The sequence below is a fragment of the Scyliorhinus torazame genome, chromosome 10, assembly GCF_047496885.1.
Source record: "Scyliorhinus torazame isolate Kashiwa2021f chromosome 10, sScyTor2.1, whole genome shotgun sequence".
Classification (NCBI taxonomy): Eukaryota; Metazoa; Chordata; class Chondrichthyes; order Carcharhiniformes; family Scyliorhinidae; genus Scyliorhinus; species Scyliorhinus torazame.
In genome coordinates, this window is record NC_092716.1 from 179,792,510 (window position 1) to 179,817,161 (window position 24,652).

The following is a 24,652-nucleotide window of genomic DNA, read 5'->3' on the forward strand; positions in this document are numbered from 1 at the left end:
AGGATATTTCATATCCCCACCCCCCAACAGATTGCGCAGTCTTTTGGTACCTCATCTATCTTGGTGTATTTTTTTTAAAAAATCTGATGAGGTTACTCCTCGTTGCTGGCCTTGAACAGGTTTTGGAACAGCCCAACAAACTGCCCCCAAGTATCCAGGAAGCCTTCCTCTGACCCTCGGATGGCGTACTTAACCTTCTCCAGGTGGAGAAATTCCGAAAGGTCAGCGAGTCAGTCTGCAGCTGTGGGTGGGGCTGTCAATCACCAGCCGAGCAGGATTCTCCAGCGTGCGATTAGGGAAGCGAGGGCGTTGGCAACCTTCCCCATGTGTAACTCTGGCTGCTACGATACCCCGAAGATTGCCACTATTGGACATGGCTTCACCCTCACAACCCTAGACATTGCCTTGGAGAAGGCTGCCCAGAACCCAGCAAGCTTGGGGCAAGCCCAAAACATGTGGGCGTGGTTGGCTGGGCCCCTCTGGCACTGCTCATGTTTTTCCTCCACCTCCGGGAAGTACCTGCTCATTCGGGTTCTGGTCAGGTGCGCTCTGTGCAACTCTTTGAGCTGCATTAGGCTTAGCCTTGTGCAGGAGGAGGTGGAGTTCACCCTGCCCAGTGCTTCACTCCAGAGTCCCCATCCTACCTCTGTCCCCAGTTCGTCCTCCCATTTTTGTCTGGTCTCGTCCAGTGTAGTCCGGGCTCTCTCCAGTAGCTGTCTGTATATTTTCCCACATAACCCCCCCCCCCCCCTTCTCGTTGCTTGTGCCTATCAGGTCCTCTAGTAGTGTGGTTTCTGGGGCCCCGGGGTACCCTACCATCTCTTTGCGGAGAAGTGTTTTATTTGGAGGTGTCTCATTTCCTGTCCTTTTGCAAGCCTCCACTTCCTCGTCAGTTCATCCAGTGTTGCCAGTCTGTGCCCTACATAGAAATTCCCGACCGCCAATGTGTCCCCGTCCCGCCTCCATCTTTTGAAGATGGTATCCAGCATGGCTAGGGGGAATCTGTGATTGCCGTATATGGGAGACATTTTGGCTATCCCGAAGTGTTGTCTCAGCTGGGTCCACGTTCTCAGCGTGGCCGCTATCACTGGGCTCGGCTCGTTGTGTATCTTGCTGAGAAGGATGGGAGTGCTGCTGTGGCCGGGGCCCGGAGGGTCATTCCTTTACAGAATGCCTCCTTCATTCGTACCCAATGTGTCGGGTTCTTGTACCCATCACCTCACTCTTTCTGCTGTTGCTGCCCAGTAGTAGTATTGTAGGTTCGGTAAGGCCAAAGCCCCTTTGATTTTCCTTCTTTGCAGTGCCTGTTTGGGAATTCTTGGGTTCTTTACACCCCCAAACACACACATGCACGCACACACACGCCATGATTAGACTGTCTACGTTTTGGAAAAAGGCCTTGGGGATGAAGATCTGAATGGATCTAAACAGAAAGAGGAACCTTGGCAGTACGTTCGCCTTGATCGTCTGCTCTCTCCCCGCCAGGGAGAGTGGGAGTGAGCCTTTGAAGGCCTCTTCTTACTTCCTCCACCAGGCTGGTCAGGTTCCACTTGTGGATCTGTGTCCAGTCTCTGGCTATCTGGATCCCAAGGTTGCGGAATCTGTTCTGGGCTGCTTTGAACGGGAGCCCCTCCAGCTCTCTCCCTGCCCCGTTTGGGTTCAATGGGAATGCCTCGCTTTTGCCCAGGTTAGGTTTGTAGCCCAAGAATGTTCCAAACTCTTTCAGTATTTGTAGAATTGCCTTCAGTCCCTCCTGTGGCTTCGAGACATAGGTGCAGGTCACCTGAATAGAGTGAGACTCTGTGCTCTCTGTCTCCTCTCCGGATTTCCTTCCAGCTTTTCGCGTCCTGCAGGACTATCGCCAGGGTTCGATCGCTAGCGCGAACAAGAGTGGGGAAAAGGGGCAGCCCTGTCTTGTTCCTCTCTGCAGCTGGAAGTATTCAGAGCTGGTGGTGTTAGTTCGGACACTCGCTTTGGGAGAGTTGTACAGGAGCCTCACCCAGGCGGTGAACCCCGCTCCTAGCCTAAACTTTTGCAGTACCTCGAGGAGGTATTTCCATTCGACTCTGTCGAAGGCCTTTTCTGCGTCCAGGGAGACATCACCTCTGGTGTTCTCTCACCGGAGGGGGGTCATTATGTTCAGCAGCCGCCTGATGTTCGCTGTGAGGTGCCTACCCTTGACAAAGCCCATTTGGTCCTCTGCGACCACCTCTGGTACACAGCCCTCCAGCCTTTTGGCCAGGACGTTTGCGAGTATTTTCGCAACCATGTTCAGCAGTGAAATGGGTCTGTATGATCCACATTCCGTCAGGTCTTTATCTTTTTTGGGTATCAGTGAAATTGTGGCCTGTGCTAGTGTGGGGGGCAGGGTGCCTCTTGCCAGTGAGTCCACGAATATGTCCCTTACGTATGGGGCCAGGACTGGTGCGAATTTTTTGTAGAGGTCCGCTGGGAACCTGTCTGGTCCCGGTGCCTTCCTCGCCTGCATGGCGCTGATGCTCTCCCATGATTTCTCCCAGGTCTATTGGTGCTTCCAGCTCCCCCCATTTGTCTTCCCCCACAACTGGTAGTTCCAGTCCGTCTAGGAGCTGTTTCATCCCCGCGCCCCCATTGGGGGGCTCTGAGGCGTACAGTCCCCTGTAGAAGGTCTCAAATGCCCGATTTGCCTCCTTTGGTTCTGTTGCCAGTCTGCCTCTGCTATCCTTTACCTGCGCTATTTCCCTTGTGGCTGCCTGCTTTCTCAGCTGGTGAGCCAATAGGCGGCCAGCCTTGTCTCCGAGTTCGTAGAAGGTCCCCCATGTCTGACTGAGTTGGTACACTGCTTTCCTAGTGGATAGCAGGTTAAAGTCCATTTGCAGCTTTTTCCTCTCCGCCAGCAGCCCTACGGTCGGGGCCTCTGAGTATTTTCTGTCGACTTCCAGGATGGAGTCCACCAGTTGTTGCCTGGCCACCTTCTCGTCCCTATGTCTTCTTGCATTGTAGGCTATGATCTCTCCTCTAATCACGGCCTTCAGTGCCTCCCAGATGGTGGAGGATGAGACCTCTCCGTTTTGGTTGTTACTAATGTAGTTGCCTGTGGCCCACGATGCTTTTTGACAGAATTCCTTCATAGAATTTACAGTGCAGAAGGAGGCCATTCGGCCCATCGAGTCTGCACTGGCTCTCGGAAAGAGCACCCGACCCAAGGTCAACACCTCCACCCTATCCCCATAACTCAGTTACCCCACCCAACACTAAGTGCAATTTTGGACACTATGGGCAATTTAGCATGGCCAATCCACCTAACCTGCACATCTTTGGACTGTGGGAGGAAACCGGAGCACCCGGAGGAAACCCACACACACTGGGAGGATGAGCCAGGAGGTCCGTGTACAACCTCCACGTGGGGTGCTGGGCCTCCCATCCATATAGTGTGGAGCGTGGCCAGAGATAACGATCGCGGAGTGCTCCGTTCCCGTGATCCCCGGAAGCACCGATTTTCCCCACTACAAAAGTCAATACGGGTGTATACCTTGTGTTCTTTTGAGAAGTATGAAAATTCCTTCTCTCCCGGGTGCAGGAACTCACATGGGTCCACTGCCCCCAACTGCTCCATAAATGCTCCTAGTTCCCTAGCCATGCCAGACTTTTTCCCTGCTCTGGGGTTTGATCGGTCGGTCAGTGGGTCCTGTACACAGTTGAAGTCGCCCCCCCCCATGATCAGTCGTTGTGTGTCAAGGTCGGGGATTTCTGCCATGGTTGTCTTTATGAATTCTGTGTCGTCCCAGTTGGGAGCGTACACATTTACCCGTATGACTGGGGCCCCTTCCAGGACATCGCTGATCATGACGTACCGTCCCCCTGGGTCCGTAACTGTCTTGGTTTCCGTAAACCTCGTCCTCTTGCTAATTAATATTGCCACCCCCCCCCTAGGCCTCGTCCCATAGCATGAGTGGTATGTCTGTCCCACCCATCTCTTTCTTACCAGCAGTAGGTCCTTCTCCCTCGGGTGCCTCTCTTGTAGGTAGATTATGTCTGCTTTTGGGCTTCTTAGGTGGGTGAAGACTCTGGATCCTTTCACCGGGCCGATGAGTTCCCTTATGTACCAGTTAACAATCCTGGTGGGGGGGGGGTTCGCCCCCCACCCTCACCCATACTTGCCTGTTGAATGTACCTCTGCACTCCGGGGTTTCCCTTCGTTAGGGGGTTGTCCCAAATGGCCACGGTCACCGCTCTCGCCATGAGTTCAGGCACCGGGGTTTCCTTTTGTCCAGGGGGCACCCAACATGGCCGCCAGCTGTGTGTACGCCACGTGGCTGCGCCCCTGCACTCCAGGGTCTCCCTCCGCCCTGCAGACCTCCCGAGTGGCTGTTTGTGGCGCCATCTTGGTTCCTTGCCCAGTTCCATGCCCGCCGAGGCCTGTGTTCATGCTACTTATCTACCCTCCCCTTCTCTTTGCTTCTCTTCTGTTCTGCGCTCCCTCTCCCCTGAGAGGTGTGCCGCGGCCCTCCTTTCTTCCTGCCCTCCCGTGTTGGCCGTCCTCTCTAGCACGGTGGCACTCCTCCCAGTACTTGCCCTGCTCTGGTCCTGTTTTACGTTCCTTTTGCTAGCCCTTGTCTCGCTCTCCTGCCTACCTTTCTCACCTTCGTTCACCTTGCTCCGCGCTCTCCTCCCCCCCCCCCCCCCCCATTGCATTGAGAGATGGAACGAGCCCGGGAACGAGTCAGCACAGTCCCGTGCAGTACACCAAACACGTGTGAAAATATTCAATTTTTGGCTGAATGCCTCACGGACAACTAGCGAAAGATTTTATGCTGTAAAATGTTAGCCAATTCATTATATACTTAATGGCATTTATTTTTCATCCCCTCATTTCTACTTCAGCAGAAAGTGCACCTGTCTATTTCTTTGTCTGCCTCCCCTGTGTATTTTAGGAACAAGAGAAGGCTCGCCTGGCAAATCTGAAGAAGAAGCGTGAGCAGGAGGAAGAAAGAATACAGAAAGTGGAGGAAGAGAAGAAACGTAAATTGGAAGAGTTTAAAAAGTAGGCAAGCGCGATGTAACTTGGTATGATTTGATACAATATTCCAGACTAAGTCTGGCTTAGTAACAGACTGCATCAGATAAAATATTTGTGTCAAGTGCATCATTTTAGTTGGATGCTGTTTTCTCCCCCCTCTCCTTGTAGTACCAAAAGAATATTATGTTGTTCTCCAGTAGAGCTAGTTCTCTTTGGTGAATGTGTTGGGCTATTAATTGTGGTGGATGTTGCAGGTGAATTGATGTCTTCAAATAATAGCCATGTATTTTCAGTAACCATTGCTGTTTTGTGATCTATACAGAAATATTATTGATGTCTTTCCATTCTAACTTTCACAAAAATAGTGCTTCAGCTTGTTTCTGTATATTCTGTGACAATACTTCTAACCTTTCTTATACCTTCTCTTCACTCTCCAATGCTGTGTTGCATCCAGTGATCAGCCTTTTTGTTTCAGAACTTGGTTGCTAATCAACATTTGATCACTTTGGCTGCTCAGTCCCTCAAGTTTTTTAATATAAATATTTTTATTGCCATTGCGTTCAAAAATAGAACTTTATACAGAGGGGGAAAAAAATACAGAAACATCAATAGTAATAATAGTAACGACAACACAACCACAAGCTGTCACTGTCTGTGACAGAGGTCCAAGTTCTATCCTACTTTATTTACATTAGTGTACGTGTGTATTATACCATTTTTTTTGAAGGGTACTTGGATTCTTACTGCTTAGCGGCAAGAGTTACACCCAGCTTTACCCATATCCTCTGTACAAGAGGCCCCATCACCCTCTGTTTGCTGCCCAATGGTAGAATAGGAGGTTGGGTGGGGCGAGGCCTCCCACATATAACTCCTATTTTGTCCGTCTGTACGCTTCCTGCTAGCCAAAAGGGGTGGCGTCCCTCTTCATCTTAACCAGGCTGGAGAGGTTCCATTTGGGGAGCCTCTTCCAGGTGTTGGCCACATGGATCCCCAGGTACCTGAAATTGGTTTGGGTTACTTTAAACGGTAGTTCCTCCAACTTCAACCTCCCTCTCGAGGGTTGCTGGGAAGATTTTGCTCTTTCCCAGGTTGAGTTTGTAACCTGAAGGCACCAAACTCCATCCTGTTATCTTTCCCATATTGGCTAGGGGGTTTGATGCATAGAGCAAGACTCTATGCTCTCTGTCCCCGCTCTGAATGCCAGTGCAAACAGGAGTGGGATAACTGGCACCACTGCCTCATTCCCCTGTGCAGCTGCACGTTCACCATAGGAGTGCTGTACAGGAGCTTCATGCACGTGGTGCACCCTGCCCCAAACCCAAACTGTTCAAGTACCTCCATGGGCCATTCAAGTTGGCCACTGACTACTTCCCTTTTTCGCCATGTGTTGTCTGCTGCAACCAGCACCCTACCTTCTCTCCTCCCCTCCCCCTGTATGCTCTCGCTCTCCCCAATTGTACCCTCATGTTCTTTGCCCACAGGATCTGCTCTTTATCTTGCTATCTGTGAGGCCTCATCATTATCGCCTGCGGGAGGCTCCCTAGTCTTGGGGCACTGCCAAAGCGACCCGTGGGCATGGCCTACCTCTGGGGGCTTAGCGAACCCCACTTCATCAACCAGCTTCCCGAGCATCATTACCAAGTACTCCATGGGGTTTCTCCCCTCCGTTCTCTTCAGCGGCCCAACGATTCTCATTCTGCCGACACGACCTGTTCTCCTAGTCGTAGACTTTCTTTCAGCCTGTTCCGGGTTCTGACCAGGCTCGCTACCTCTGCCTCAAGCACCATGATCTGGTCCCTTAGTCTGTGGCAGTCTTCTCATGGTCCCTTACAGGGCGGCATGCTAGCACAGTGGTTAGCACTGTTGCTTCGCAGCACCAGGTTCGATACCCGGCTTGGGTCACTGTCTGTGCGGAGTCTGCACGTTCTCCCCGTGTCTGCATGGGTTTCCTCCAGGTGAGAGGAAACCAGAGCACAAGTCCCAAAAGACTCGCTTGGGTGAATTTGACGTTCTGAATTCTCCCTCCGTATACTCGAACAGGTGCTGTAGCTTGGCAACTAGAGGATTTTCACAGTCACTTCACTGCACTATTAATGTAAGCCTACTTGTGCCACTGATAAAGATTATCTGCTCTTCATCTCCAGCCTCTGTTCCATATTTACCATTGCCTCCCTCTTTGGAGTTGTTGCTGCTTCCACTGCTGTTTCAGTGGCTGCCAGGAGGTCTCTCCTCCTCCTCCTCCTTGTGCCTCTGGAGCCCTGAAGTATTGAAGCTTTTCAGCCTGTCCATCAACGCCTGGGTCGCCACCCACCTCCCCTTGTGGCTGCCGGCTCCAAGGCTGAGGTTTCCCTCCCCTTGTCTCTGCTTTTCGGCTTGGCGGCTGACTTTTTCACCATCTTGGCTTGGCAGTGTGATTGATAGGTTATGGTGGGGGTTTGTAGATACTTTTGGTGCCTGTTTGCTGGGGTTAAAAGGCCGTAGTCAAAGATCTTGCATGAGAGCCACCTTTTGTGCATCCACTCAGCTCCTGGCAACCACTGGAAGTCTGCTCAGACCCTCTAATGGATGCACTGAGTATGTTTGCTTCCAGTTCTATACAAGATAGTACATCTGTGGTTTACTTGGTGCCCAAGAGTTATTTTTGAAATAAGGTAACTGTTACCTGCAGTATGAATTGTAATATGTTATCTAAAATTATGGCTTTGAATTGCTACAGGTAGAAAATAAAATACATTAGAACATAAAAGAACTGGAGTAGGCCATATTGACCCATCATTACATAGAACCGTGTTTTTCAAAAAAAAATTCCTGGGACCCACTTTTAGCAACCGGCCGACCCATGCTACCCAAACTTCTCAACACGCCATTTTTACTTCCCTTTAATGTGCAGGTGAGCCTGCTTGGTCCTCATTACCTCACTTGCTTTGCCATTCAATGTTACATTTCTGCTAAGGACTTCAGCTGATGATTTAAGCTCTTGATGCATCCTTTGAAAAAGGTCAGGGGGTTTGACTTCCACAGGCCTTCGCCTTTGAAGTTTTGAGGGTTTTCATCTTTCATTTGCCAGTACCTCCCTTGCATATAAAACACGTGGGCTTTGCATTCTGATTTGCATTGACAGAATTAATAAAGCCATACCTGAAGAAATCTTCTTTATACTGCTTTGTTCCAGATTTTGACTTTTTAATGGGTTGTTCAGAGAGGCCCTGGAGCTCACATGACTGCTTTGCCTGCCTTGGACTCTCCTGTGAAGCTCTCTCCAGATTTCGTTGAGATCCTGGCCTATTTGTGTCTCTGACCCTCTCTCTTTATTATGAAGCAATCAATTTTCAATTCTTCAGTCTTGTTGCTTGTTTGCTAGGAGGAAGCCCTCCAATTTCAAACCCAGAGAACGTGACATCAATGTGCGGGACGTGTGGCCTCTCTGCCATGGCTTCCGGCGGGACGACTTTTATTTAAAAAAAAAAATAAATAATAATAATAATAATCTGGTCCTGGGACAGAGCGTTGATATCGGGAGGAGGGGGTCTGTCCTGCTGGGCTCCTGGCCTGTGCACTGCTAAATCTGGTTGAGGGGGCACGCATGCGTGGGATGGCTGGCATCTTTAAAAGCTGGTTGTGGTTGTTGGGCACTTCTCCCTGCGATCGAAAATGCTGCGACCGATAGCTTGGCAACCCTCCCATGACCCACCTGCAGGTCACGACCGAGTTTGAAAATGACTGGCATAGAATGTACATCACCGTACAAATTCTTCATCCCAACTGGCTTATGCCGATGTTTATGCTGCACCCCCACCCACACACACACACACACACACACACACCTTTTTCTTTCCTCCTACGCCCCTCACAACAGAAACATATTCTACAAGTCTATCCTGCGCAGCCCTTTTCATAATTTGAGCTCTACTGAGTCACCCTTCAACCTTCTCTTCTGGGGGTAGGAAGATTACTTCTCCAGCTGTTCAACTTTCCGGATGGGCAAAAAAGCCTGCTGTTCTGCTGTCATATGTAAATCTTCTTTTGCACCTTCATGAGGCTCTTTTAGCGCACTGGGCTAAATCGTTGGCTTGTAATACAGAACCATGCCGGCAGCGTGGGTTCAATTCCCGTACCAGCCTCCCCGAACAGGCGCCGGAATGTGGCAACCAGGGGCTTTTCACTAACTTCATTGAAGCCTACTCGTGACAATAAGTTATTATTATTATTTTCCAGTGCTTAATCCTTATCGTATGGAGTACTCTTGAATATGATATCAACGTGACTCCTGTTTTCATTTATCTATGCCCCCATGTGCAGTTAAGAGGGGGTGGGGTGCGGTGTGAACCTTAAATACAGCTGAATTTACAAATATTTTTCCTAGGAAACGGGAAATGCAAGTGAAACGTGTTTTGGAAACCCGTTCTCGAGTTCAACAACAAGAGGAGGAAAAGAAAAAGAAATTTGCACAGAAGTTTGCTCAGATTGATGAGAAGAATGCAAAGGTTATGACCATTCTGGTGCTGCCTAACGGCAGATAAACGAAGTATAATACATGTAGGGAAGGCTTTCCTTTTTAAAAAAAAATAATTATTTGTACATTATTTAAAGGGATTAACTTGGCATTCTATATTGTTTTACAGATGCGTGAAGAAAGGTTTGCTGAAGAAAAAGCAAAAAAGCAATTGGCTGCCAAGAGAATGGAAGAGGCTGAAGCTCGAAGACGGCAAGAAGAGGAAACCCGAAATAAGAAATTGCAGCAGTTGGTATGGCTGTTGTGCTTCCACTTACCTCTGTCATGCAAATTTGTGCTTGCAGCTCTACGGAAACTTATCAACTCTTAATACTTTAATGAAGTGACTTTTTTTGTGAGCCTGTCTCATTTGGCAGACTAATGTCCGACCTCAAGCAACAACTGGCAATTTTTAAAAAATATGCGAGTAACCTTATTTTGTATGGTTTGTAATTAGCATTTCCTAGATGCTCAGGCAGTTTTCTGCTATTTCTTCTTGTCTAAATCCCCTCTGGGTTGGGTGATAAGTAATTTATTCGTAGTCTGAAATTTCTGGATTTTTATTTGCCTCCCTCAGGTTTTGTTTGTTGTAACCCACTCTACTGTAGTCGCTCTGACTCGGACTTCAGACAGAATATTTTGTTTTTCGAGTCATTGAAAAAACTTTAATCTTATTGTGTCCAAAATTAACTGCTTCATTTAAATTCTGAGAAACCAAGCACTATTTTCTGAGGATATATTGAGCAGTGTTTACTCTTGCAGGAGGAAGAGCGCCGAGAGCTACAGCAGCGGAAGAAGGAGGAAGAGCTAGAGCGGCAGCGTAAAATGGCAGAAGCCAGAAAGCTTCAAGAGCAGCGGCAAGCTGAGCTAGAAAGAGAACGACTGCATGAGCTGCAACTGGCCGCAGATAGGGAGCGGGAAAGAAAGCGGGAGCAAGAGAACATCCAGGCAGAGAAGTATGGAGCAATAAAATGCTGTAGTTGTCATAACCATATTGTAGAGAAAATAAATCTTGAACCCAAATGCTCCAACGTGTGACCACCTTAATATGGTACTCTTAAATCCTGTAACTATCAGTCATTGTACTAAGTTTTATGCACCTCAAAGCCAAATGCAGGTTTGGAAAGAGCAAATGTACAATTGGCACTGCTGAGAATTTGGCGATCAAGTGGACATAAAAGGAAATTCCTATCTATTCCACTTTACTGAAATTACAATGACATGAGTTGGCAAGTAACCTTTTTGTGCCAGGCAGTAACTATCGCCAATAAGAGAATTTCCCCTTGACATTCCGTGGCATTGCCTTCACTGAATCCCCCACTATCAACATCCTGGAGCTTACCATTGACCAGAAACTGAATTGGACTAGCCATATAAATAATGTGGCTACAAGAGCAGAGGCTCAGAATCCTGTGGCGAGTAACTCTCCTCCTGACTCCCCAAAACCTGTCCATCACCTTTCAAGGCACATGCCAGAAATGTGATAGAATACTCCCCACTTGCCTGGATGAATGCAGCTCCAGCAACACTCAAGAAGCTCCACATTATCCAGGACAAAGCAACCTGCTTGATTGGCATTCTTCCACAAACATTCACTTCCCCCACCATCGATTCGCAGTAGCAGCAGTGTGCACCATCTACAAGATGCACTGCAGGAACTCCCAAAGGCTCCTACGTCAGCCCCTGAACCCACGACCACTACCATCAAGAAGGACAAGGGCAGCAGATACATGGGAACATCTGAAAGTTCTCAAGTCACTCACCATCCCTCCTTGGAAATATATCGCTGTTCTTTCACCATCACTGGGGACAAAATCCTGGAAGTCCCTCCCTCCTAGCTGAGTAGATGTACCTACACCACTAGGATTGGTTCAAGGAGGCTCACCAGCATCTTCTTGAGAGCAACCATGGATGGGCAACAAATGCTGGCCTAGCCAGCGAAGTTCCCATCGTGTAAAAATTATTTTTTGAAAAAAACAATGCTAATGAGATCATATGTTTTCGGCTTGCAACTTGAATTGGTAGAAGTGCTCCAGCTCAAACTTTTGCTGTGCTCATAAATAAAATAGATAGAAAAGTTTTACACTTATTCTCCCTGGATAATATTTAATCTCATTCAGCTCTTCTGCGATATTTCCAATCCTGGTGAAAAATTAGATAGATTTTACGTGGATAGATACTTTTATTGTGCAGTGGTTGGTGTAACTGGAGTCAATTGCAACAAGATTAGTGGTCTTAAATTGGTAATGATGACTGCAAAGTGACGATTACTTGAGGTAATTATACTGCCTTGCCAGTGGGGAAGTTGAAATTTAGAGTATACTGCACTGTTGTTGTCTGACTCTGCACTCTCATCAGCCTCTATTCTTAGCCATCGTTCTCAGGGATGCTTTTGCCTGCCTTGGTCCCTGAACTGTTGCTTCCTATTGCTTGATAATAGGAATCTATTATCTGGATCGTTTTCCTGCTCTTTAGTCTTTGTTGATTGGGTCTGTCTCGTCAGTTAAATACTGAGAACAGTTCTCCATTTAAAAAAAAAAAAAAAAAAAATAACATTCACGTGGATAAATGGGTTTCACTCTTGGATCAAATGTTATAATAGTGAGGTGTTGGCTTAATGACTTTCTGAAATGTCTTATTGTTGAGTTTAAGTTCGTAGACCCGTTAAATATATTGCTCTAAATAGATTTGTGCAAGGCCCAATGAAGGAAATGAATAACAAATTTAAATTAACAGAGAACGTGAACGTTTGGAGAAAGAAAGGGTCCTCCAGTTACAGCGAGAGCTGGAGCGAACAGCACGGGAGGATGCAGCATTGCAGGCTCAGCGGGAAAAGGAAAGGCTTCACAAGGAAGCACAAGAGAAAGAGAGAAAACAAGTAAGGGGCCTAATTCTGATGCACTTACAACTATTTGTGATTCCCACCCCCAGTACCAGAATGTAAAGCAACTATGAAGCTGGAAAATTGTTTGAAAATCCTACTATTTCACTAAGGATAGAACATAGAAAAATACAGCACAGAACAGGCCCTTCAGCCCACGATGTTGTGCCGAACTTTTGTTCTAGATTAAGAACAAATTAATCTACACCCCATCATTCTACCGTAATCCATGTACCTATCCAATAGCCGCTTGAAGATCCCTAATGTTTCCGACTCAACTACTTCCACAGGCAGTGCATTCCATGCCCCACTACTCTCTGGGTAAAGAACCTACCTCTGACATCCCCCCCCTATATCTTCTGCCATTCACCTTGAATTCATGTCCCCTTGTAATGGTTTGTTCCACCTATGCACACCCATGTGAGTGACTTTTCACTGCATTATGATGTGGCATAGCAAGCCACTTGGTTGTATCAACTTAAGGCAACTAAAGATGTGCAATAAACGTTAACCCTGCCAGTGACCTCCATCTCAAAGGAATGTTTTATTTTTTTTTTTGAGTATCATTTGTGCTCATTAATGCACAACAAATGGTCTTGAAATAATTACATGGGTTGGATGTTTTGCAGTAGGCAAGATGTAAATGGGACCTCAGTGAAGAAAATGTCTAATTATTTAAACTGTACCTTTCAACAATTGAAGGTAAATGGTAATGACACTTGCACCAGGTAAACAACGCAGGAATATACACTGATCATAGTTCCTTCTTTCAAAGATTGCTTTGTTTGTTGGAAGGTTGTATTCCGTGCTTCTCCAATTAACCAAGTGAAACAAATTGGGCGCGATTCTCCACTCCCACGCCGGTTGGGAGAATCGCCTGGGCCGCCAAAATTTCCGGGGACGCCGGTCCGACGCCCTCCCGCGATTCTCCCAAGCGGCGGGAACGGCCCGGTCGAGTTTCGCAGGCCGGAGAATCGCCGGAGACACCCAAAATGGCGATTCTCCAGCACCCCCGCTATTCTGAGGCCCGGATGGGCCGAGCGGCCAGGCCAAAACGGCGGGTTCCCCCCCAGCGCCGTCCACACCTGGTCGCTGCAGTCGTGGGCGGTGCATGAACCCTGCGGGGGGGTGGGGGGGGGATCCTGCACCGGGCTTCACCTGGAATGTGGGGTGGCCGGCGATCGGTGCCCACCGATCGCCGGGCCGTCCTCTCTGAAGGAGGACCTCCTTCCTTCCGTGGCCCTGCAAGATCCGTCCCCCATCTTCTTGCGGGGCGGATTTAGAGAGGACGACAACCACGCATGCGCGGGTTGGCGCCGGCCAATGCGCGGATGACGCCCGTTATGTGGTGCCGGCCACGTCATCTATGCGGCGCCGCTTTTACTCAGGCGACAAGGCCTGGCGCGTGTAGATGACACGGCCCCGATCCTGGCCCATTGTCAGGGCCTGAATCGGTCAGGACTGGGGCCGTTCCGTGCCATCGTGAACCTCGGCGGCGTTCATGACGGCGCGGCCACTTCGGCGTGGGAGTGGAGAATCCCGCCCATTATCTATTTAGTTGCTAAATAATGCTGATCATAAAACTCTCTCATAGTTAATCTCTTCTGGACTTCTGGAGAGAATAATGTGTGTAAAATTGGTCTTGGCTAGAATGGGATTACCTAATGGAGTTTCTTCTTCAGACCATTATCCAGCAACTTCTATTATTGTTGAGGCCAAATCTATTTTGAAAATGTGTGGCCTTCAAGCCCCTCCCCCCTTTGGGAATTTGTACGATGTAGTTGTGATCTTATTAACATGGTAACTCTTGAACTTCCGGTTAATATTTGCATGTTCTTGTTTGTAGGAAGAACAACGTTTGGCAGAGTTGGAAAAGCAGCGTTTAGAAAAAGAAAAAACTAGAAAAGAGCAGGAAGGACAGGAGTATGAACGACAAGCAAGTAAGAGAATTCGTGAAGCTGAGGAAAGAAAATGGAAGGAAGAGCAAGACCGGAAAGCAGAGAAGGAGACCACCAATAAAAATGTGCTGAATGTGACAGTGGAAGTGCACGTGAGTGTTTCAGTGGGGGTGGAGAGAGAATGGAGAACAACAGGAAAAATTTGATTCCATTCTGTGTTCAAATGCATTTTTCAAGGTTTTTTAATAGTTGTAATGGAATCCTGGACTGCAACATTAGTGGTCTATATCACAGTGTGTCCCTTCTGAAAACACACACAACTTGCACTTAGCTAGTTTGTGCCTTTAGTGCTGTGGATTACCTGGGTGAGATTGGCACTGTGGCTTAGATGTTTGAAGCACCTGTCTTGTAAACCGGAGATCTTGAGTTCGAATCTTAGCGATGCTTTAGTACCTTTCGGTCAAAGCAACTAGATTGTGAGAAAATGCTCCCAGATGGTTTCACAGCCAGCCAAGTGTTTTGAACAATAGTCAATGTTGCAACATGGAAGGGGAGAGGCAGTGTTTGTACAGCAAAATCTCTCGAACAGCATGAAATGAATGACTAGTTAACTTTTTTGGTGCTGTTTGGTCAAGTAGAAATGTTAGCAGAAGAGCTACTCTCCTCTTTGAATAGTGCTGTGGGATATTTGCTATCTGCTTGAAGGCAAATGGAACCTCACTTTAAAATCACATTTGAAAAAGAGCACATCCTATAGTACAGTGCGCCTTCAGTTATGCATTGAAATATCAGCTCCGATAAGATATAGGAATAGAATGTTCTGCCATTCATTAAGACCATGGTTAACTTCAACATCAAATCCACTTTCCGGTTTCATCCCCATGTCCTTTGATGCATGCAAATTAGAAACGGGCATACTTAGCTCCTCAAGCCTGCTCTGCCATTTCATAAGATCTTGACTGATCTGATTGTAACCTCCCACCTACCTTTCACCCCTCTGTTTAACAAGAATCTTTTGAAGAAAGTAGTTCCGAAGACACGCTACCCACAGAAAAGATTTCTAATTTTTTGTCTTAAATTGGTAACCCCTTATTTAGTTTCTCCCACACAAGAAAATATCATGTCCACATCTGTCTTATGAAGACACATTAGGATCTTAAAGTTTCAATCAAGTTACCTCTTATATTCCAGTGGATATAAACCACCTTTCCTCCTATGACATCCACCCATTCCTGGTTCGAGTCTAGTAGACTTCCTCTGAACTGCTAATGCATTTACATCTTTCACTTTTTAATATAAATTTAGAGTACCCAATTAAGGGGCAATTTGGCATGGCCAATCCACTTGCCCTACACATCTTTTTGGGTTATAGGGGTGAGACTCGCGCAGACACTGGGAGAACGTACAAACTTCACAGTGACCCAGACCCGTGATTGTCCCTGGGTCCTCAGCGCTGTGAAGCAGCAGTGCTAACCACTGCACCACCATCTTTCCTTAAATAAAGAGACCAATTCTCCAGATCTGATGTCATCCAATGTCCTGTGCACCTGTAGCATCACCCCTCAACCAGCAACACTATTCCATTTCCTGATTACTTGTACCTGCATACTATGTGATTTATGCACTAGGACACATAGATTCTGCAGAATCTCAGCTTTGCAAACTCTCTCCATCTAAATAATATATTCTTCCTACCAGAATGGACAATTTTATATTTGCCCACATTATACTCCATTATATGGGCAAAGAAAGATCTTTGTACTTAACCTACCTATGTCCCGTTGACGCCTCCTTATGTCCTCTTTACAACTTGCTTTCCTATCAATCTAATGAGACATCGGCAACCATACCTTTTTTTGGCCCCTTTGTCCAAGTCATTTATATAAATTGGTGAGGCCTCTTGATTCCTCCGGTGCACCAAGTGTTACAGCCTGACAACCAGAAAAGTACCCAATTGTGCCTACTTCCTGTTTCCAGTTGGCTAGCCAATATGTTACGTCATTCACCATGAAGTTATATTTTCCACAATCACCTTTTGTGGCACCTTTTATCAAATGTCAGCCCCCCTTTCTGCCTCTGTAGCACGGCCCTCTTTACCCACGATACCTTCCCTGTCCATACAAACTCCGAAACCACAGCCCCCAATGTCCAGAATAAGGCCTTGGGGATAAAGATCAGGAAGGTCTGGAATACAAACTGGAACATTGGCAGGACATTCATCTGCACCACATGGACCCTTCCCACCAATGCCGGGTGCAGCATATCCCACCTTCTAAAATAACCCACCCCCCCCCCCCCCCCCCCCCAACCCACCTCTATCAACGCTGTCCGATTCCACTTGTGCATCACTCCCCTGTCACCTGGACCCCCAAATACCTAAACCTATCCCCGGCTACCCTAAATGGCAATGTCCCCAGGTTGGCCCCCCTGACCCGCCGCAATCACCGGGAACACCTCACTCTTCCTGATGTTTAACTTGTATCTCAAAGGCCCCAAACCCCTCCAGTATGTCTATAATTCTCCGCATACTCTCCAGCGGGTCCGACATAAACAGGAACAGGTCGTCCGCAACACCCAATGCTCCCTACTACCCCTCACAATCCCCTGCCACTCTACTGACCCCCTAATGGCCATCGCCAAGGGCTCTACCGTCAGAGCAAGTGACAGCGGACACCCCTACCTTCCCCTGTGCAACCCAAAGCTCCGCTAACTCATCTCATTTGTCTGTACACTCTCCACCAGGGCCGCATATAACTGATGCAATCGCAGTACCTTTCTGACTAGCTCTCATTATCTCTTCCTTTTATACTCTGTCCTAGGATAGTTACAATTAGGGGATCTGTCTCCCACTCCCAAAAGTGACTGCTTGCCTTTATCGTTTCTTAACTCAACCCAAACTGCTTCTATATCCTGTTTTACTGAACGTAGGTCATCCCTCTCTAACACCATCATTAATATACAGAGCCGCCACTCCATCTTTTCCAAGCCACCTAAATGTCACATACTTTCAACATTCTGTCCCAATCTGTCTCTAATGGCTCCGGTTATCAGATTGTATTTGTGCTCTCAATTAATTTGTTTTGAAAGCCATGTGCATTTAGATAGAGTCTTTAGTTTTGTCCTTGTGTTTCTAATGTTTAGTTTTATCTGCTGACTTATTCTTAGATTTTTATTCTTGTCCCTTCCTGTCATAGGCTGTTTATCATTTACTAAATTAGTACCTTTCTTTCCAGCCTTGGCTCTACTCTTTTTGGTTTACCAAATTTGATCCCTTTCTACCACTATTTAGTTTAAAAGCCTTTTTACTTGCTCGTTGTGCAATTTGCTAGAACATCAGGCCCAAATGGTTCAGGTGTAGACTGTCCCAACAGTACAGCCCCCACTTTCCCCAGCATTGATGCTAATAATGCTCCGTGAACCGGAACCCATTTCTCCCACACCAGTATTTCAGCCACATGTTAATTTCATTAATCTTATTTGCCCTATTCCAATTTGCATGTGGCTCAGGTGATCTAGTATTAATCTTTTTAGTCATTCTTCCAAATATTATTACCTTTTTGAGGTTCTGTTTCTTAATTTGATGCCTAGCTCACCATACTGACTATGCAGAACCTTTCTTGTTGTGCTTATGTCATTGAGCCATGACGACTGGATCTTCCCCCAACTCTGTTCCTCCCCAGTCCTGAATAAATGTCCCAAACCTTGGCGCTGGGCAGGAAGCACAGCTGTCTGGAATCAACTCTTTGCTGCAGAGAACAGTGCCACCTTCACTATGTACCTGACTACCACAACATTCCTTTTTTGCTTCTCTCACTTGAATGGCTCCCTGTACCACTGTGTTATGGTCAGTCAGCTCATCCACCCTGCAGTCCCCATTCTTATTCAAACCAGCTGAAATAACCTGCAACGTGTTGGAACAATTGCAGAGGCGAACACTGTCTTCTGGGTCACCTTGCCTTCAACTGCAGTCATACCCTCCTGCCCCTGATCACTGACCAAATCCGAAGATGCTATCCTCGGTGTGACTGCCTCCTGGTATAAAGTGTCCAGTTAACTTTTCCTTCCTGAGTGCTGCAGTGTTTGCAGCTTGGCTTCCAGCTCAGAGCTGAAGCTCCTCAAGCAACAGACACGCTCTGCTGATGAGTTTTCCCTGGATGACACTAGTATCCTGGAGCTCCTATGCTGAGACCATGACGCATCACCTGCCCTGACATTCTTGTGTGTTTTAATTAACAAAATATTTTATTCAGTTTATTTTTTATGTATTTACATAGAAAGCAGCATAGAAGGAGACCATTAAGCCCATTGAGCCTGGACAGCTATTTGAAAGAGTACTGTACCTAGGCCCACTTGCCTGTAACCCCACCTAACCTGGACTGTGGGAGGAAACCCACACAGACATAGGGAGAACATGCAAACTCCACAGAGGCAGTCACCCAAAGCTGGAATTGAACCCAGGTTCAATATGTCTTAATCACTCGTCAGATATCCACCGACCTGCTCAATTCTTTCCTGAGCCCACTAGTTCAAGCTAGTTTCCTTAACTACCTAATAGCTTCTTTCTCCCTGCTTGGGGCCTCTGTGTGAGGTGTAGAATTTAAACAGTACTTCGAATTAAATGTTAATACAAACAATATTGCATTTTTAGGAGAGTTTTGGGGATTCCCTCAACATGTCAAAATTCTGCACACTCCAAGGTTGTACTTGATTTCAGATGCACCGAGAAATCCAAATTTATATGTTCTTTAGTGTCCAGAAATATATTGAGTCCGTCTTCAATATACTCAACAATTTTGAGGCTGGAGTACCTAATGGTAATCCATTAATTTCCTGATTTAAAGTTTTGTCCGGCACAATTATTAACATTGAGGAAGACCTTTACAGTTCCATGTCAAATTTTATTCTGAAAAGCTGTTAGAAAAATGTTGACACCATGTGGGTGCAGTGGTTAGCATTGCTGCCTCAGGCCGTCAAGGACCCGGGTTTGACCCTGGTCACTGTCTGTGTGGAGTTTGCACATTCTCCTCGTGTTTGCGTGGATCTCGCCCCCACAACCCAAAGATGTGCAGGGTGGATTGGCTATGCTAAAATTGCTCCTTAATTGGAATAAACTCAAGTTTAAAAAGAAAAAAGTACAATTCATCCCAATGGAGCAGTTTCCTTGGCTGTTGAAGTCTTGAATGGAACTTGAAATCTCAAACTTCATATATTGTTGTCCATTTTATCACTGACTTGTGCTACTTTGGACAGGAGGTGCAGAGCCTGGATGTTCCATGTTGCCTGTTTCTTGGTGCTGGCCCAAATGCCATTGGTTTCACTTGAGAAAAGAACTGGGAGGGAAACGGTCATGATTGAGCAAAAGGGTATATTCTCAAAATAAACTTGGCTAGATTATTTTGATAATTTGTTGATCATGCAGCAATTTATGGAGTTTTAACAGATTAATTTTTTTTTTCAGAATTCCCCCACCTCAGAATCTTATGCCATGACGCCCAATGGCTACTCCAAAATCAAGTTGCCTAAAGTAAATCTGGACAATTACGGAATGGACTTGAACAGTGATGACTCTACAGATGATGAGGGAGCCCCACGTAAACAGATCCCTGCTTGGGCAAATGGTATGATTCACTTAGATTTTCTTTCTAATTTGATTCAATTTTGTATTTCTGCAGTGGAATGGAAAATTTACAAACCTGAAATTAGGCTTCAATTGTCCGGCCACCACAATTGCAAGTCTTTAATATATGATCACTGATGCCTGTGCACTCTCATGGGAGAAATTCTTGGACAGTGTGACAAAGAATTGTGTTCTAGGTCAATCACCCTTCTGCACCCCACCTGCCATGCTGCATGCTGCACACAATTGGCATAAATTTGCATTACTGACCAGGCTAAATTATTAGGCAGCCATTACTTCCAATGAATAGACTTCAAAACCAGCATTTTAAAAAATGCAGAATCCTATGTGTAAATGGTTATGGCAAAACTGGATTTAAGTTTTTAATGAGCCTGTCCAGATTGCACAGATTTCTTGTTAAGGAGCATGAGCAAACTCCAGGACCTGATGTTCAATTACCCACCATGGAAATTGATAGCTATTAATGAAGAGGATTCACTTTTCTGAAACTATTAATTATTGGGAGGAAATCTTATCATTATTGTGCAGTTTTAAACATTTTATCGAAGGTTTACTTAATGGCTCAACTAGGTTATGCAATGATCCACAAGGTTTGAAGTTTGATTCCTTTCATCAGCTGAGTTAGCTAATTTCAGTTTCTGTTCAGGATTTATTATTCTAAACACTTGCCAGGATTCATATTAACTTACTAAATGCTTTTGTTAACCAGGATAGGTAAAATTGCTCTTTGCTCCTTGCCTCCTTTCCCAATCCTTCATTACTCATTTCCCCTCCCACGTTTAAGTACATCCTTAAATAAGTCTGTAGTTACTCTGTCCCTCTTCTGGCATTCCTGATAAAGATTAATTTGAGACACCTGGCATTGCTTCTTGCAACACCAGCCTCAACTGCTCTACCTTGCTGTATTGGTGCCCAACATACTCTGGGGATTAACCTCCCCAAGCATCTTTCAAATACCACTTACCCCTTTCAATTTTGGTAGATTACAATTACTGCACTTCCATCCAGCAAGTGGTCATTCCAAACATCCACTTAATTGTGGATAGCTTTGATTTGTTAACTTGACTGAAGTTTCAAGTTTGAGCAATGGGACTGCTCTTTCAAAACATCTCTAATTTGGGCAGCACAAGTGGCTAGCCCTGTGGCTTCACAGCGCCAAGGTTCCGGGTTCGATTCCCTGCTGGGTCACTGTCTGTGCAGAGTCTGCACATTCTCCCCGTGTCTGCGTATGTTTCCTCCGGTTTCCTCCCACAGTCCAAAGACGTGCAGGTTAGGTGGATTGGCCATGATAAATTGCCCTACGGGACCAAAAAAAGGGTTAGGAGGGGGTATTGGGTTACGAGGATGGGGCTTAAGTGGGTCGGTGCAGACTCGATGGGTCGAATGGCCTCCTTCTTCACTGTATGTTCTATACCTTGGACACTCTCCCTCTTTTGAGCACCTCTGTAACACCCTCCAGCTTGCCATCGCCAATGGCCTTGATTGCAATCACTACCCACTTTCAGCCTCACTTAAATGGACTTGTACCCCCTTTCCACAGTAACTTCGTACAATTTCAAAGCTGCCTAGCCGTTGGCTATCCATCACCATAATGCTTGCAGTGATATGTTTGATCAACCACTCTTGCCCTTCCACTGTCATTCCCCTTGGTATGGACCCTATCTTTCTTGCATTAAGCCTAAGCGATGCACACTTGTGCATTAGGCTTTACTCTCTCTCAAACTGCCCATGACTCCAAACACGACCCTAGCTTAATTTCTCCCCTTCAAGTGCAAGAAACCTAGTGTTATCATAACTAAATGTAAAGCAGTTTTCCAAACTGCCTTACATTGTCCCTTATCCCTGAAAGGACAGAATGTTAGTTTGTAGTATGTATTTTCAACCGGTTGCTGTGGTGACAAATTTTCACAGCTTTTGAATGGTATAATTGCAATGGAATTTGCTTTTCTGTCACCAGGTAAACCATTACAGCAAGCACTCATAAAGCAGTATTACCATCCACTTGATGTGGACCTCTTCTTCGGTGTCATTCAACCTCCTGACCTTAAGACCATCTTTGGCAAAATCAAGCCACGTTACCTGAAGCGCACCAGTTCTGCAGTGTGGCATTCGCCACCAGTATCGAACAGCATGAGGAATGTACCCTATGGTTTTTGAAATTCTGAACTGTTCCTGCATGAGTAGCATTTAAAGTATTGTAAAATGTAAACCTGTCTCTTCTCCTCTCCCTTATTCGCTGGACCACTTTGATATCATGGCTTTACTATCACACTTTTATCTTTTTTAAGTATGTGTATGTATATACGTAGCAGATAAAGACTTTAAATGGAAGATTGGTCAGCTGCTCCTCGGGAACCGTCATTAAATATGTGCTTGCTTTGAGGTTTGTAACCTCTTCGTATTAGGGATATTTTAGTCGGGTTATTTTATTGGAGTTCAGTTTTGCATATCTTTCACTTTGGGTTTAGATTCAAACCCTGTGCTGCCTGATGGAATAAAAGTTGTCTCTCTGCCTGTTGAAAGGAATCTGTGTACGGAGGTTGACAAGTCTCTATTAGTTCCTAATTAGTGCAGGAAAGGGGGAAAATGGTCAAAAACACCAAATGATGACCTAACTGTCAAGCTCTCCGGATGGCTCATGTGGACAGTAGGGTGGGAGGGCATGGGCAGCTTCTCAGTTTTAGTAAAGGGTACTTTCCCTGGAACTGGTATCTAGCCATGACGCAGTAGGTTATTGGGAGCATTGCTGTGCATCTGACTGTATAAAGAACAAAGAAAAGTACAGCATGGACAGGCCTTTTGGTCCTCCAAGCCTGTGTCGATCACGATGTCCTAACTTTAAAAAAAAAAAAAAAAAACCTTCTGTCCTTACTTGGTCCGTATCCCTTTATTTCCTTCCTATTCATGTATCACCTGATTGGAATGCCTGAAATGAGTTCTTCTGGCCCCTACCTTGCATACATGTAATTTAACATGAAACCCCATAATTTACACTGGAACAAATATTTTTATAACTATATATTTGATTTCTTGGACTAATATAGGAATTTCCTATTGTGTTAAATGCAGCAAGAGCATTACAAGTTCAGACGTTATTGATTTATTTTTGGAAGCTTTTAATGGCACATTTGACAAATGGGAAACTGCCTGAAATACAGAAAGATATGTTCAGTTCCATCTCTGCTGAGTTAACTGATCCCTGGGTTACATTTGGTGTCGGCTTCACTCGCTTGACTAGGGACTTGAAATTTCAGCCTGAAATTTCTAGTTGTTCCCCTTGTGCAGTGTTTTTCAAACTTTTTTTCTGGGGACCCATTTTTACCAGCCGGCCGACCTTCACGACCCACCAATTTTCTCTTGCCTTTAATGCGAGAGGTGAGCCTGCTTGGTCCTCTCGATCTCACTCCAATCAGGTTCACGGGAGGAGAGGTAAGACATAGTTAGCATCCAAGTTTCGTCAGCAAACTAATCAGCCACAGGACAATTTCTCGAGGAGGAAAGTGTGGATTTTGTACCTCAGTTGGTAAACTCTTGAGTAGCTCCCCTGTTGACTGATCATTTATAGTGACTCTTGCTCTTCAAGTGGATGAAGTCCACCGTCATTGGGATTGACTGGTCACTGTTTCGATTCAACGCTTTAATGCAGTCTAAAAGGTCAACGAAACGCCACCCTTCAGTTCACAGATGGCGACGATGTGATGATTTCCCATGGCTTTCATTATATCCCTTGCCAAATGTTCAGTTCTGACCATGATTAAGCAATGAGGAATATATACTCCAGATCATTTGAGTAATGTTTAGGGATGCAAAACAGATCGAGATCAGGGCCTTGTTCATCATCGGTGATCACCACGCAGTCAGCCGCCGGCATGCCGCAATCGCACTTTGAACCCAGGTTCAGATCCCAACACTCACGGGCCGCATGCGCAGTGCACTCGCATTTTCTTTAGCTGGTCGCGACCGTAATTTTCGCAGCCGGCATCACACGCCTGTTGCGTGTGAATTCCCATGATCGGGAACGCTGCGACGGCTGGCTCCGTGACCCTCCCGACACCTGCCTGCGGGTCGTGACCCCCACTTTTAAAATGCTTGCCCTTGTGGATTGTGTACATGGGGAAGTTTTGAGGACCTGATCGTGCTTTATTTTGGTAACTATTCCTAATCCCTCCCTACAAACGTTTGTCAATACCCGCTGTTTAGACTTTTGTGCAGGATCATCACTTGGACAAGATACCGGGAAAGTGCCATGGAATTGTACCTTAGCAAGAGTTATCTTGAAGAGAGTATTGGCAGCAAAAAGCCCCCTGTGTCACTTAATTTTAATGGGAGGTTTGAATTTTTGGTTCACTGCTGATTACTTCTGTGATGTGTAGTGAATATTGCCACCTGAATATAGTTGAATGATTTAAACAAGTGATTTTTGTCTTTTTTTTTAAATCTTGTAAACAAGGGCTATGTTACACAAGGAAAATATGTACTTTTTTGAGAAAAAGATAACTAAATGTTCATTTTGAAGTGATGCTTTAAACTTTTTAATCAACTTCTACAAAACCACTTGTGTCACATCAGTTACAATGCAATAATGTGCAAAAATTGTGAATTAGGATAGTTTCTGAAATGCTTTTTCTGAATGAAATATGATTGCGGTTAGAGAGCATGTTCATTCGGATCGAGGGCCTGAATTCAAATTCAGCCTAAAACAAAGGAATGCTGGAATGGTGCGGCAATGTTCCTATGCCGCTGA

The 24,652-nt window shown here is 46.0% G+C and overlaps 1 protein-coding gene across 8 annotated transcripts in view; it reads left to right on the plus strand.

The window, feature by feature from the left end:
• Positions 1 to 24,321, plus strand: part of incenp (inner centromere protein) — a 62,807-nt gene extending 38,486 nt beyond the window's left edge. For all 8 annotated transcript variants that reach the window (XM_072466041.1, XM_072466039.1, XM_072466042.1 and 5 more), the window contains 8 exons: positions 4,914 to 5,023; positions 9,363 to 9,483; positions 9,622 to 9,744; positions 10,254 to 10,447; positions 12,228 to 12,369; positions 14,219 to 14,422; positions 19,729 to 19,888; positions 21,866 to 24,321. In XM_072466041.1, the coding sequence (XP_072322142.1) occupies positions 4,914 to 5,023; positions 9,363 to 9,483; positions 9,622 to 9,744; positions 10,254 to 10,447; positions 12,228 to 12,369; positions 14,219 to 14,422; positions 19,729 to 19,888; positions 21,866 to 22,065 (1,254 nt within the window). In that variant the 3' untranslated portion in view covers positions 22,066 to 24,321. The remainder of the gene's footprint in view (positions 1 to 4,913; positions 5,024 to 9,362; positions 9,484 to 9,621; positions 9,745 to 10,253; positions 10,448 to 12,227; positions 12,370 to 14,218; positions 14,423 to 19,728; positions 19,889 to 21,865) is intronic.
• The last annotated feature ends 331 nt before the right edge of the window (positions 24,322 to 24,652 follow it).